Source organism: Artemia sp. Qi Xiang Cuo, chromosome 12 (assembly GCF_049724085.1).
Source record: "Artemia sp. Qi Xiang Cuo chromosome 12, ASM4972408v1, whole genome shotgun sequence".
Classification (NCBI taxonomy): Eukaryota; Metazoa; Arthropoda; class Branchiopoda; order Anostraca; family Artemiidae; genus Artemia; species Artemia sp. Qi Xiang Cuo.
This window is the reverse complement of record NC_142805.1, coordinates 12,905,064-12,920,381: the sequence shown is the minus strand read 5'-3', so window position 1 is coordinate 12,920,381 and position 15,318 is coordinate 12,905,064. Positions and strand designations below refer to the sequence as shown.

Sequence of the window (15,318 nt, the reverse complement as noted above, 5' to 3'; positions counted from 1 at the left end):
ACGGGAGAACCTTTATCATCAAGTCTTTCCTCTAAAAATCCTTCTTTTTCCAGCTTAAAATAAAAAATTTCCAAAACCCAAGCTGCTGAGATTCAATGCTTAAGTCTTTTTAAATTGCTACCTAATAAGTTCTTTTATAGATAGCGTTCAAACCGGTCTTTAGCATTCATATTTTGATATTCACCCTTCGCCACTGCTCTTTAAAAAAAAAAGTTTTAAAAAGACCGGCATGAATGCTATCTATAAAACAACTTATTAGGCAACAATTTAAAAGGACTTAAGCATTGAATCTCAGCAGCGTGAGTTTTGGAAACATTTCCTTTTAAGCTGGAAAATGAAGGAATTTTAGAGGAAAGACTTGATGATAAAGGTTCTCCCGTTGGATAATATAAGAACTAGGATCATTATACATATTTTAAAGTAAGAATTGTTTTCTTAACATGTCTCCTTATCAGGTGACACAAGGCTAAACAAATACCCATTATCTTTAGCCTGCAATTTTATAGATAGTTGCATTAATAACGACCGGTCTAATTTCTTATCTTGGTCGTTTGTTGTTTGTTTTCTTTAATTTAGAAAATGCATTTGCAAATGTTTAAAACCTTGTAAATCAGGATTGAGCAAAGTTGTGAAGCTGAAAACAATTTTGTTGTACTTCATTTAAGCAGAAGATCCATTTTCAAGGTTTTACTTTTATAACACACAGATTTTGGAGGTAGGTACTTCAGGTGTGGAGGTAGGTACTTCAAAATACCTTCTTTGGACATACTTTAGCATGTAGACCCATCCCTGAAAGTTTCATTTTCCTAACCTAACCCCTTTCCAAGATAGCCAATAATAGCTAAAGTAGAATTTTACTTTCATTTGTGTCAGAAAAGAACTTTCCCCCACCCCTATCAATTCAGGGTGTATATTTTTGCATTAGGAAGGTGGGGGTAAAGTTCATTTCTAATGCAAATGAATCATAAATTTGGATTCAGGAGGTAATCTTAACTCTACAGGTAAGTTTGAACTTTATCATTGCAGCCCAGGGGCATAATTTTGTCTAAATCCTGGGGACAGAGGCAAAGTTGAAGCCAGTTTTCCCAAATCAAGTGAAAATGACATTAAAAACTAAAATTAATAAGCTGTTTAGTGCCATAAAGATAGTATTTAGTACTTTAAATATACTATAAAGGTACTCTATAGTACTATATAAAGGTAGCCTATAGTACTATAAAGGTAAATATGTAGGCTACTAAAGAACTGATCTGTTTCTGTTGTTGCTTGAATTATGCAGGTTTATCTGAGTTTTTACAAGATTTTGGAAGAAACTAAATTTCAGCTGGGGGTCAAACTGGGGTTAGGGGAGGGGGGAACTGAGGTCTAGGAGGGGCAGTTGCCCTCCCTCTGCCACATAGCAAATTATGCCCATGTTGCAACCCCCTCCTCTAATTTGCTAATATCTAGCCTACCTTGAATTGGTATTTATAGGGGTGATGGTAAAGTACATTTCTGATGCAAATGAATTCTAAATTTGGATTCAGGATGCAATTCTGACTGATGAGGTAAGTTTATTTTTTAGCTACCTGAATACTCTGTTAATATACATCTTACACCAAATTAGTTCAAAATGTTGCATAAGCCATATCTAAAATAAGAAAAAAGGTATCATCATTGAGGGCCCTTAAAGGGCTTAAAATTAAATTTGCAGCATAAGAATTACTTTATTTAGAAGGAGAATACTGAGCAGTAGGCTATGTTTAATTTATTTGTAGGTCATTTATGTGAATTATTCAATACTTACCCTAAATAGTCCAAGGCTATATAAAGAAACTAACAACAAAAAACTAAAATATTTATTTAATAATTGGCATTAAGTAGCCTACCAATGATTTGTTTTTTCTTATTTTTCCCCATGTTTATCTATATTTTTCAATCATTTTTCATTATCCTAACCTTGATGTATGATATAGGCTATAGCAAGAATTTCATAATTTTTTGTTTGTTTACTTGTATAGTCTAGTTCTAAATAAGACTAAAAGACAGGTTGACAGTTGACTTGAAGAAGAAAGACTGCAGTGACAGATCAGACAAAAATACAGAGCAGAAGGAGAAACAGAGTGCAACAAAAAAACAGCAATATAATCTGTGCAATACAGTAACCAAACCCAATACAGTTACTCTAATTACACAAAGAGAAAAAAAAATACAAGGCCTGGAGAATAGTGAGATAAAAATACAGAAACCTTGAAAAAGATGTAATAAAGAATATGAAAAACCGCTACAGGCTCATAATGTTTCAGAGCAACACCTCTGCTTTCATAACTATGCTGTGGAGTAACATTACCACTTTCATAGTTGTATTGAAGAGTAACATAGTTTTAACCATCAAAATGGAACAAAAGAAAATTTTCCTAGATCTGAAAATCTAAGTTGTAATCTAAGTTGTCAAAAACACAAAGCAAACCATGGAAATAGGCCTAAAATCAGAAATATAAATATGTAGGCTATCTCTTTGTTCAAGCATATCTCCTGAAGAGGCTCAGCTTTTTACCTTAACTATTAAATGCTATTATAAAATGGAACTTACAGGAATTTTTCAAAATAGGCTAAAATTTCTCAAATAAGGCATAACAGTAAAACAAAGTACACTATTGTTGAAAAGCCTGATCAGGAAATTAACAGCCCCAACCTTGAACAATAAAGAAAATTATATTTTTGCATAGTTAGCACTGACTCTTTCAAGTGCTTTCAGTCTTTTTTTCTTTTATTTTTTTCCTTGTTGGTAGTAGGGCACTGAAATGTCATAGAGATTTGTAAGAAATTGTTTAAAAGCTAATTTTTAAATCTATTGAGTTTCTAACTAATTTCTTAACTTTATATCCTTGTCTAAAAACTACTAGACAAGTTAACAAATTACCTGTTTGGGGCCTCATTAAGGGAACAGAATGGACTTGCTCCAGAAATGATTATTTTACTTGGATAGACCATATAAGAAGCAATTAAGTGTTGTATTCACTTTTTACCTAGCTAAATTATATAGAAAAGTATATATTGGCCTGTATTATCCACTAAGTTTCTAGGGTTGACCCTTTTCTGCAAATAAATTTAATAGCAAATAAGTGAAAGCATTGAGTAATAGAAAATTTCATTGAAGATGCATAGTCAAGACTATTCAAAATTTTATTTTGCCTCATGTAAGCTATTGATTTAATTTTGGAGATTTTAACTTATATATATAAAAAAAAAAATTGTCTAAGGTCAGCACAGTTTGGTACCAAAGTGTCTCAGCTGGAGAGGATATTGTCCAATCCTCTTCATGTATGAACTTTGGTATAACCATTTTATTTGTCATCTTCATTGAGAAAAGTTTTCTTTGGTACTTAACTTTGCTCAGGGTTATGGGGGTAAGGTATCCCTGGAGGTATAGTTGCTTGACCTATTGACTACTTTAACCTAAATGATAATTTCAAATTTATAATCAGTTTTGTTCAGGGGGGGGGGTGCCAAAAAGGAAAAAAGGAAGGGGAGGGGCTGGCTGCCCCCCAATCTCTTCAACATCTCCTGAACATGGCTCACCTGTCATTTTCAATCATAATACCCTCTGATTTTCCCTGGTTATTGCTGATTATCGCTTTTGAAAAATAGCCAGCATATAGTTTTTTTTTGTAATGTTTGGCTTCCATCTTAACATTGCCTTCATAACCTAAGCCCTTTTGGATACCAAGGATCAAATATGCCCTCTTTTCCAATAAAAATCCTTATGTGTTAACACTGAACAACTTGCATAAGTTACAGCCCTTGTATCAGAGGTTGGAGAGGGGTTTGTCAATCCCAGAGGCATAGTTAATTCGTCTTTGTACTATTTTGAACAAAATGGCTATCTCCATTGGAGGGGGGGGGTACCCTCGAATCACTTTTGACTTAAGAAGGACCCTTGTACTTTCAATTTTCAAATGAATAAGCACCCTTCAAAGTTCATGTTCTTAAACATTTTGAAAATACAAAACAAAACCATACTAATTGGCTATACAGCTGAAACAGAGCACAGTTGTTCCCAAGACATGCTAGTACACAGTGAATATACTCTGCAGTGTGTGCATGAACTACTAGTGTCTGCCAAAAAAAGCTCTAAATTAAAAAAACATACCGTTTATGTTAAATATCCAGCTAGCAAATATCCCCCTAGCTCCAGGGCTGGGTGGTGTCAACCATGGAGACATAGCTGTTTAACCTTTGGACAGTTTCAAACAAAATGGCTATCTTAAAGTTGTCATCAGATGCTTTTGGGGTTCAAGCACATGAGAGGGGGGGGGGGGGGACTGGATGCCCTCTCATTACTTTTGTTTCTTTGAAAGGGCACTGGGCCTACCAATTTTCAATTGAATCAACCCCCTCCAAAGTGCTTCTTGGAAAAAAAAATATACTAGATTGAAGCCTTTTTGCTTTTTATTATATACAACTCTACAGCCTTGCCTCTGACAAGTCATATATGTAAAGAATGGGCAAAATATGCTATTTATAACCATGGGAACTCTAGGATGCTTGGTATTACTGGAGATACAGCTATTAGATATTTTAACTATATCAAAAAAAGTGATTGTTTTAAAATTTTAATCAGTTTTGGGGACATTAAATCTAAATAAGGCAAAAGAGGAAGGGGCATGATGCTCTCTGGTCACCTTAGAACATCCCCTTTAACATACTCTGAAAGTTTCAATATAATACTTTTAGCTGTTTTTGATATATTAGTGATTTGCCCTTTTGACAATTATTTTGCAAATTGGTCTGTTCTGATATATGTTCAATATGATATCTCCCTAAAAATTTCCTTAAAGTCAATGAAAATAAAAGTTGTTGTAGTCACATTAGCAGTCTTTGTAGAAAATGCATTAGCAGTGGCAGTGAAAGTTTCAAGTTAATACCTGTTCCCTATACATTACAGATAGGCCTTTTTGATAACCTGTATGCACAAATTGTTTTTTAATTTGTGTACAATGTAATTTAGAAAAATAAACACACCTGAGGGAAGTAAAGAACACAACTGAAACTTAAAACCAACAAATATTACTGTTTCACTCTCTATCTAACACATTAATAATATTAGTACACATAAACCAACTAATTATATTTCCCTATGTTTGTAGGATTAGAAAAAACTAGTGCTTTACTGAAAACACAAAGCCTTGTATGACAAACAAGAATAATGATTTAGGAGTCAAAATGAGTATGTAGCATGACAACACCAAGCAAATCTATAAAGATTTTCATAGTATTACACCGGCTGTGATACCAGTAACTTTCAGTATATTAAGATTACCTTAAAACATAAGCATAAAATAAATACTTTTTAAGTAACTGCAAAGTCATTGAACAGCATACAGAAATAATGGATTGATTTATCTGGAAACATTTTTGTATCACCAGCTATAATACCAATGGTGATTAATACACAATGTTAAACTGTAAGAAATATACTTTAGTATTTCTCAAAAGGAAAATCAAATAAGCCATAATATGAACTCTAGAAATATGGCTATTTCTCTATATAATGGAGAATTTAAAGTTATGAAACAAATTCTAAGCTAGTCTATAGTTGTAACACTGTCAAGATGGTTTCACCTTGGACTTGCCTACAAACTAATCATGAATTGTCTTCCTTAGAACCAAAACAAGAGCCAATTATTGGACCAATTAAATGAAGAAAAGCAACAATCCCAAAAGTTTTTTATTTTTATTCCTAATAATCCTAATAATCCAACAGTCCTAATCGGTTTGCTTTTACTCAAAGCAAAACTCCTATATTGTTTTGTGTTTTCAGTTAAGTGCTAGTTTTCCATAATTTTACAAACATAGGGAAATATAATTAGTTTTTTTTTTGTACTAGATTTCTTGATATGTGTTAGATCAACTGTCAAGTAATAATTTTTATTTGTTTTAAGTTTCAAATTTGCTCTTCAATTCTGATAGAAAAACTTTGCTTTTTGAACCTAATTGTTGCCCGTTCTTCATTTAAATTTAATGTAAAAGCAACACTGCAATAATGTTATTTATTTTTCTTTGGAGGGGGTAGTCCTGTCATATGTGGAATACTATCTGTTTGTTTTGAAGTTTTATTGTTGCTCCTTACTTTCCGTTGAAAAAAAACTAATTTTTATTTTAATTTCTAATTGTTTCTTTTTAAATAATGCTTAGAATTTCATGATTCACAAAAATACTGTGCATGTATTTTGAATGTGGATAACCTCAACAGTTGGGAAAGAGTAACTATTTTTCTAAAGAAGATTTTCAAGGTTTTCAAAACCGAAGAAAATTTTTTGTATATCTAACTTATTTCACTAAAAATCCCCCCCCCCCCCCTAACTATAAAGATTTTTTTTAGACATACAGGTCTGGAGTTGCAATAAACAAGGAAAAATTGGAACCTAACCTGACAACTAGAAAAATATCAGAGAAAAAAAATGCAATTAGATTTTTAGTACTATGATTTCTGTGTATACATTACAAATAGTTTTATCCTGTCAACTAAATAGTTAAATTAAGTACATAATTTGAATAATTAAATACAATAATAAGTAAATCTTCTTTAAACATACAACTTGGAGTGGTTCCAGAACTGCATGGCTACGCTTCTTTTACCCCTAAGTAACAAGGGGTTGGGTTTTGGATTAAGTGATCTACTAGGAATTTAGTTGCAAACCATGAAACTAGACTATTTCCGTTCCTTTTTAAATAAAAATGCTTGATAAACTTAAAAAAAAAATGTGAATCACATTTACAAAAACAGTGAATTAACCGGAAAAGCAAATCTAGCTTGAAATTGCTCAAATTTTGGCAGTTAATCATAATTTTTTAGCATAGTAGGAAAAAAAGTATTGGTTAAAAAATACCATTGTCAGCCTTAACAAAGGCAGACTCTCCACATAATCATATAGAAGGCACAAACCATGATTGAAACAAAAATGTCCAATAAAAACTCCAATCCTTGACATTCTGATACAAAGTCTAACACTCTACTAAGTGAACTACATGGTTTGTTAATCCAATTTAATCTATTGTGTTTGGTAGGGCCACAACTTCATAAATTACAGCCCTTATTTCAGGGAATATGGATGCTAGTGCTAGCCTATGTGATGCTTACAAATGGTAGAATTGATGAAAATAAGCCATTAAACGTCTCTCCAAAAAGTTCTGGTTGCCAACAAGCCCCAGCTTTTGCACTTGAGACATGACACTAAAAGTGCCATTCTTAGTGCCATTTGGCACTTGCAGATGGTGGAATTTATTGAAAGAACATATATATGAGCAATAGCTTTTATATGAGCTATTAAACATCTATCTCCAATGGTTGGGTTGCCCACTAGCCACAACCTTACAAAGGGTAGAATTAATAATAATTAGTCATTAAATATCTCTCTAAGAAGTTTTGTAGCTCACTAGCCCCAGCTTTTCGACTTGAGACATAGCACAAAAAGTGACATTCCAGTGCCATATGACACTTCCAGATCCTGAAATTTATAAAAAGCATGTAGATAGGAGAAATAGCTTTGAAAAGAGCCATTAAACATCTCTATAAAGTTTGGATAGCCTGCTAGCCCTAGAAAAGTAAAATTTATGTACTGGATGCACATAGTTCTTTTTGATTTTGAGGAGAAATTCCAAATGTAAACACAGGACAAACTGCAGAATATACAATCTTTGCCCTGGAGGCTGTGGGGCCATGGAATTCCCATAGTAATAGTTATGTTTTAAACCCTTATTCAGTTTTTTTTTTAGAAAAAAACAATGGTTGCAAAAAAAAACAGACTTAACTTCCTATCACAAAACGACTTTAAAATAACTTAATCAAATGAGTTGATTAAGCAGTCAGTTCAATTAATTTAAACAATTTTTTAAATGAATTGTCACTTTGAAATAAATCTCACTGTTCATCATTGAAATTTTGAAAATTATTTCATTTTATATAATGACAGAGTTTGGCAAATACACAACAGCTGAGTTCCCAATGTTTGAAATATTTATAGGTTTTTCTTTACATATGAGGAAGGGCCTGTTTTCCTTCTCTACTGGCACCTATTTAGGCATGCCTGTTTGAAGTTGTAAGATTGAAGGAACTTAGACTGGCTTGCTTGTAAAGGGCCAACATTTTACCAAAATGTTCTAAGTACAGCCAAGTGACTTACAAAAACTACATTAGTCAAAATAGTAATTACTACCCACTAGTATGAGAGCTGTTCGAAAACTGTTCTCTCCCTTTTAACTTTTTCATTTGAAAGCTGTACAATTTTTCAAGGAACTTCAAATTTACAATAAATTGTCCTTGGGTTGAAAAAAAATCTAATCTATTTACAATACCTTATCTTAGACCTTAGTTCTTTCAATGACTCCAGAGGCAAACAACATGTTCATCAGTGAGTAGCCTCCAATGTTTCCTCAAGTGGGCTAATGAGTAGGTGTCTTCAAATACATTCTTAGACCACACTGGCTATACATCACAAATGAAACTCAGAGAGGAGAGAAAGTAACAAAATGAAAAATAAAATCAAAAAGGGTGAAAAAACGAGGATTTTGTCAGCCAGTGGCGAAACCATTAAGATTAAAATATAAGCAAATATTTCGAAAAGGACCTCCGCCAAGTCGTAATCAGTGATAAAAAAAAAAAAAAAACGAAAATCTAACCTTTCAAAGTTTACCTTACAAAGACAGAACAGACACTGAATAAAAAACAGGCATGAATCAATGAAAATTAATTTACCAAGATGATTGGGCAAGGATCTTTCGCCTTGCAATAGTGTTAGCTGGTCTACAATTTCGGTTTTCATTAGATATGCAAATAGGTTCTTTTAAGTTACTTGGGGTGAAAATATTGATTGAGTCCTTCAAGATTAAACTGTCGTAAATTGGGCTTATTGAAATATCTCCTGTAACTCTATTTATTGCTAAATTTTGGCTCTTATATTTTTTTTTATCTCAATTGCCCCTTTAAAAGTTTGTTATACGTAAGTTAGAGTTGATATTAAGGTTTCCTTGTCAAACAGAACTAGATGGGTCGGATTTATGGAAATATGCGCAGCCAAAGTCGAATCAAAGTTGTCATTGTTATTTTTTAATATCAGGGACTTATCTATTGAAATTTTGTGCTTAAGCAAACGCTCACCTAGTTGTTGATGGGTCCTACCAATGTAAAATTTTCGACAAGAACACGGGATTCTGTAGACACCACTACCCAGTACAGGGTCTGTTTTATCCTTACCTGAGTTGAAAAAGTGTTCAACTTTTTGTTCGGTTTTGAAAGAAACAGAGAGATTATGTTTTTTTTAGAATTTTTCCAAGTTTATCGCCAAGTTTCGGGATGTATGGTAAAACGATGAAAGTTTTTTTCTCAATTGCCGGTGTAACTGAATCAAGGGGGACAAGCTCCCTATTTTGTTCTTTTATCTTTTTTAATCGTCTATCTATTATATTTTCAATGAGTTTGATTGGGTAACCATTGCAGAAAAGAATATCCTTTACATAATTTAATTCAGAATTTATATGATTACGGGAACAAATTTTTAAAACTCTGTCGACTAAAGAGATTATTACCCCTCTTTTCACAGAAGGAGGGTGATGGGAAACTAAAGAGATTATTAAGAGATTATACAGAGTTTTAAAAATTTGTTCCCGTAATCATATAAATTCTAAATTAAATTATGTAAAGGATATACTTTTCTGCAATGGTTACCCAATCAAACTCATTGAATATATAATAGATAGACGATTAAAAAAGATAAAAGAACAAAATAGGGAGCTTGTCCCCCTTGATTCAGTTACACCGGCAATTGAGAAAAAAATTTTCATCGTTTTACCATACATCCCCAAACTTGGCGATAAACTTGAAAAATTCTAAAAAACATAATCTCTCTGTTTCTTTCAAAACCAGACAAAAAGTTGAACACTTTTTCAACTCAGGAAAGGATAAAACAGACCCTGCACTAGGAAGCGGTGTATACAGAATACCGTGTTCTTGGCGAAAATTTTACATTGGAAGGACCCATCAACAACTAGGTGAGCGTTTTCATAAGCACAAAATGTCAAGAGATAAGTCTCTGATATTAAAAAATAACAATGAAAAATTTGATTCGACTTTGGCTGCGCATATGTTCATAAATCCGACACATATAGTTCTTTTTTACGAATAAACCTTAATATCAACTGTAAATTACATACCACAAACTATTAAAGAGGTAATTGAGATAAAAAAGATATCAACAAAAATTTAGCAATAAATAGAGTTACTGGAGATATTTCATTCAGCACAATTTACGACAGTTTAATTTTGAAGGACTCAATCAATATTTTCACCCGAAGTAACTTAAAAGAACCTATTTGCATATCTAATGAAAACCGAAATTGTAGACCAGCTAACACTATTGCAAGGCGAAAGATCCTTGCCCAATCATCTTGGTAAATTAATTTTCATTTATTCATGCTTGGTTTTTATTCAGTTTCTGTTCTGTCTTTGTTAGGTAAACTTCGAGAGGTTTTATTTTCGTTTTTTTTCTTTTTTTTAGCACTGAGGATGAATTTGCGGAGGTCCATTTAGAAATATTTGCTTATATTTTCATCTTCATGGTTTCGCCACTGGCTGACAAAATCCTCGTTTATTCACCCTTTTTGATTTTATTTTTCATTTTGTTACTTTCTCTCCTTTCTGAGTTTCATTTGTAGATGTCTTCCCATTGTTAATTGACCACAATAACGCTATTTGAATTGTAGTTGGTCTCTATGAAAATGGGATTGTCAATAAATTGGTCTTAAATGTTGGAATTTCTATTCTTATTATGCTTTTACATTCCAGCCATTTTTTAGGTTTTGTGCTCCTTCATCTCCTTTTGAAGATATGATACTATATAATTATTTACTGTATAATTAAGGTAAATACCCTATAATTATAGTATATAGTATCTTATAATAATTAATTAATTATTTGGATTTCTAGAGTTTTCTTACCGCCTGGAACATTCAAGATGGACTGACTGTTAATTTGCCTCTATTGGTAAAGCATGGAAACACCCATACTGCTAGGCATCACTGCTGTTAAGAAAGGTAATTGGCACTTTATGTGATTAATTGAAAAAAACTTTTTGCACAAAATAAGCTATTCAAAAAAAAGTAAAGAACTCTGTTAAACCAAAAATGAATAAAAATAGAATCAAATAATCTAGCAAGCATATAACTACCACAAATCAGTATCAATAAATAAATGAAACCCAAACAAACGAAAATTAAAATAAGTCAAATTCAAAACATGCAGAAATTAATCTGAGTAGGGTTCTAAACCCTATTCTTTCTAAAAGTCAGAATATATATATATATATATTATATATATATATATATATATATATATATATATATATATATATATATATATATATATATATATATATATATATATATATATATATATATATATATATATATATATATATATATATATATATATATATATATATATATATATATATATATATATATATGTATGTATATGTATATATATATACATATATATATATATATATATATATATATATATATATATATATATGTATATATAGCCTATATATGTATGTATATATGTGTATATGTAGGAATGTATGTGTATATATAGGGTCTTGGTACCGAAACAAAGGCACAGGAGGTATCTTTTCTTAGCCAACGCAGTGAGCTTGAACTTACCTAGAAAATGATGATATGGAACCTTTCCTTTACCATTTATGATTCCAAGTGCCCGTTTTTGGATATTTTCAATCATATATATATATGTTCCGAAGATAGACCGAAATGCCACACTGGACAAGCAGACTCGATTATTGGCCGAATAAAGGCACAAAAAAGTCGGAGAAGATCCTTAGGGGGGCAGCAAAATTTTATCAAAAGTTTTGAAAGGGAATCTGAAGGGGTAACTTATTTGGGGATGTTTTGAACATGGGTGTCCCACTTCAATTCAGCAGTAATTGTCACCCCAAGTAGTTTAATTCACTTGACAGGGATTTTGAGAGGAATGGGGTTTTTAAAAGAGGGGGATGATTATAAAAAATTAACTGTCATAACTGATGATTTATTAGCGTTAACTCTTATCTTTGACAAAGAAGCCTCCTGTGTGACATCGTCAAGTAATGTCATAATTGAGCTTTAATATTTTGTTGACAAACCTCAAGTGGAGATAGGTTGTCCACATACTTCCATCGCTCTGTGTGGTTAGTCATGAGGCTATTAACCATTATAAGGAATATAATGGGACCCAGCAGAGTTCTCTGGGGGACCCCACAAAAGATAGGAAGGGTATCAGAAGAAACATTTTTAAATTTAAGACTTGACAACGATCTTTTAAAAAGAAGGCGACAATTTTAACTAGAAAGGGACTCACTTGAAACTCCGTCAGCAGTTTATTTACAAGGATCTTGTGGTCAATTAGGTCCAACGCTTTCTTGAGATCAATTAATAAAATATTCAACTAAGTATCTGGGTTTTTAAGAATGGTGTCAAGAAGACCAACAAGGTAGTGTGAAGTAGATGTCTCCTTCAGGTTTCCAAATTGTTGTAAGTCAATAAGTTCAAGAATCTCTGTTTTAACCACTTAGCTGAGAAATCCTCGTACATTTTTGAAAAAACTGGAGTCAAGGTGATTAGTCGTACTCCAATAAAATCGCTCAGGCCTCCCTTCTTTTCGATTGGGGTAATATAGCTCAGCTTCCAGCACGACGGGTAGCATCCGGAATTACTAATATCATTAGAAATACTAACAAGGAGTGTTGATAATTTATTAGGGAATGCTTTTATTAGATTAATCAAATGCTATTTTTTTCAGCTTTTGTATTTTTTCTATTATTTGCTTCGCGGAAATTTCAGGGATTTTATATTTTGGAGTTTCGGGGATTAATTGGTTTTCCGAGAGAGGACGAAACGTTTGCACAGTGCTAGCTAGGTGCTCATTGGCTGTCTCTTCAGGCGGTTCATCCAGAAGAAAATCAAGGATCTTGCACGAGCGACCCCCTATTTCTTTCACTTTCTTAAATCATTGCTGAAGTTTGCTCTGTTTTAAGTAATTTAATTTATTCTTACTATAACGAGAAGCAGCACGACGTATTTCTTTTTTTATTTGTTTACGGAGGGTTAAGCTTTCCTCTTTCTTTCCAAAGGGAAAAATTTTTAGTTTTGAATGGATCATTCTTTTTATTTTTTCATTAATGGAAGGTTTGTCTGAGGAACATACCTTCTCGGTAACCTCTGGGAAACATTTTCGGTAATTTGTCATTAATTTTTTTTGAAACAAATTAACCTTTGAATTATGATTTACACACGACAAAACATTATCCCAACTGTCCGACATAATCCAAGTTCCAATATAAAATAAGCCCTTGACTTGTTATTGGCCTGTACGAAAATTCAGAAACTTAGTAATTGGTTTTAAAAACTAGCAGTGGTTTCAAATGTAGCCTGAAATGATTGCTACCACCAAGGGGGGGGGGAGGATAGTTGGAATATTGTAAAAGGTTGTAAGGTTGGTGCAAATAGCATCCAAATTGATTCACCCTTTTGTAGTAGGGAAATCAACAACTTGCTTAAGCTTCTGATCTTTGCACAGATAATTAAGACCTAGTTCGTTTGCGTTTCCTGCTATAAAAATACCGGCAATTGGATACTATTTCGTCACAGAGTCACGAATTGCTTGTAGCCAGTCATGAAAATTTTGATGATAACAATCATTCTGTCTTGGTGAATAATAAAATGAGCAAATTATTAAATTAGTGTAAAGCCGCGGTAGGCATTTGGGCTTAGTAGATATCCAAATGATTTCATCACAATCACTTAGTCTTGGCACATGGATAAGGGTACGGTAGGAGATAGGCAATCCTTTGCGAAAATCATTAATGCGAAAATGAATGTGCATTGTCAGTTTAATATACATATGCTGATATTTAGTAATCAAAATGTTAAAATTATTTGATTTATTAAAGTTATAAAATTAAAAAAATTTATATTTTCTTCTGTAAAGCGCAAATTTTATTCTGGCCTTGGGAAGGCATGGGCATTTTAAGCCCAACTTATGTTAATTTGTGCTCGTTTTGAGTTTGACTCGGTTACTTGTTTTAATTTCTGTTCGTTTTGGGTTTCATTCATTTGTCGATGCTGATTTGTGGTATTTTCGAGCTTTGTAGACAATTTGATTTTATTTTTGCTCTTTTTTGTTAAATGGAGTTCTTTACTTTTCTTTGAAAAACTTATTTTGTGGAAAAAGTTTTTTTTAATTAATTTCTGTTCGTTTTATATTGACACAGTCTTTTCAAGAAAGATGAAAATGATACTTTAAATCTTTTCTTTTTTTAAGACTTTATAGTTGGGCCTGCCATTTATATGCTGGAGAAAAACTTTCAGCAATTTTTAACAACATATACTCTTTTAAAAATCTGGACACAAATAGTACTGTTTAAATTAGTTTCATACCTCCTCTAGTTGACCTGAAATGGAAAACTTGATACCATTCACAAAAAAATCTGATTATTTTCTTTGATACCTTTGATACACTTACACTATTTTGCTTTGGTTAAATTTTAAGAGCAGAAGTAGCCTCGAAAGTTTTAACATAATACCCTCAGTCGTTCTTGGGATACTGCTGAGATGCCTTATTGGGAATTAGCATTATCACAGTGCATTTTGATTTAATATTGCGGTAGAATTTAGTTTTTAAACATGTTGGGCAAATGCGTGGGTGGGCGTGGGAGGGGGCCTAGTTGCCCTCCAATCACTTTCGACTATTAAAAAGAGCATCATTACTTTCAATTTTCAACCGAATGAGCCCCTTTCAAAGCTCCCACGACAACTTTTTCGATACGAAGTGCCCTGGTCTAAACAACAAAAACAACAACAAATATCACTAATCACTTATGACTATTAAAAATGGCACTAGCCCTTTGAATTCAAATCGAATGAGCCCTTTTCTGAAGTTTCTACGATAACGTCTTCTATAAAAACCTTATTTGCCCCCAGGGTATAATTAAAACCCTTGCCCTGAGGGCTGTGGTGGAGTATCCTCCTCAAAAACATATTTTCTATCTGTAAATCAACTACGCTAAAATAAATGGCTATCTCAAAATTTGTATTGGATGTGTCTGGGGGAATGATGGGCTTTGGGGGGGGGCTAGTTGCCGTCTAATCACTTTCGACTAATAAAAAGGGGAATAGCCCGTTGAATTTCCAATCGAATGAGCTTTTTTGAAGTTTCTACGAAAATGCTTTCTATAAAAACTTTATATGCCCCCTGGGCATAACTTAAAACCCTTGCCCTGAGGGCTG

At 32.7% G+C, this 15,318-nt stretch overlaps 1 protein-coding gene across 1 annotated transcript in view; it reads left to right on the top strand.

Moving 5' to 3' along the window:
* Positions 1-283: 283 nt before the first annotated feature.
* LOC148945797 (uncharacterized) overlaps positions 284-15,318 on the top strand; it is a 30,818-nt gene continuing 15,783 nt past the window's right edge. Inside the window, exons 1-2 of the mRNA XM_089098133.1 lie at positions 284-420; positions 10,964-11,070. Coding sequence (XP_088954259.1) covers positions 11,028-11,070 — 43 coding nt within the window. The 5' untranslated portion in view covers positions 284-420; positions 10,964-11,027. The remainder of the gene's footprint in view (positions 421-10,963; positions 11,071-15,318) is intronic.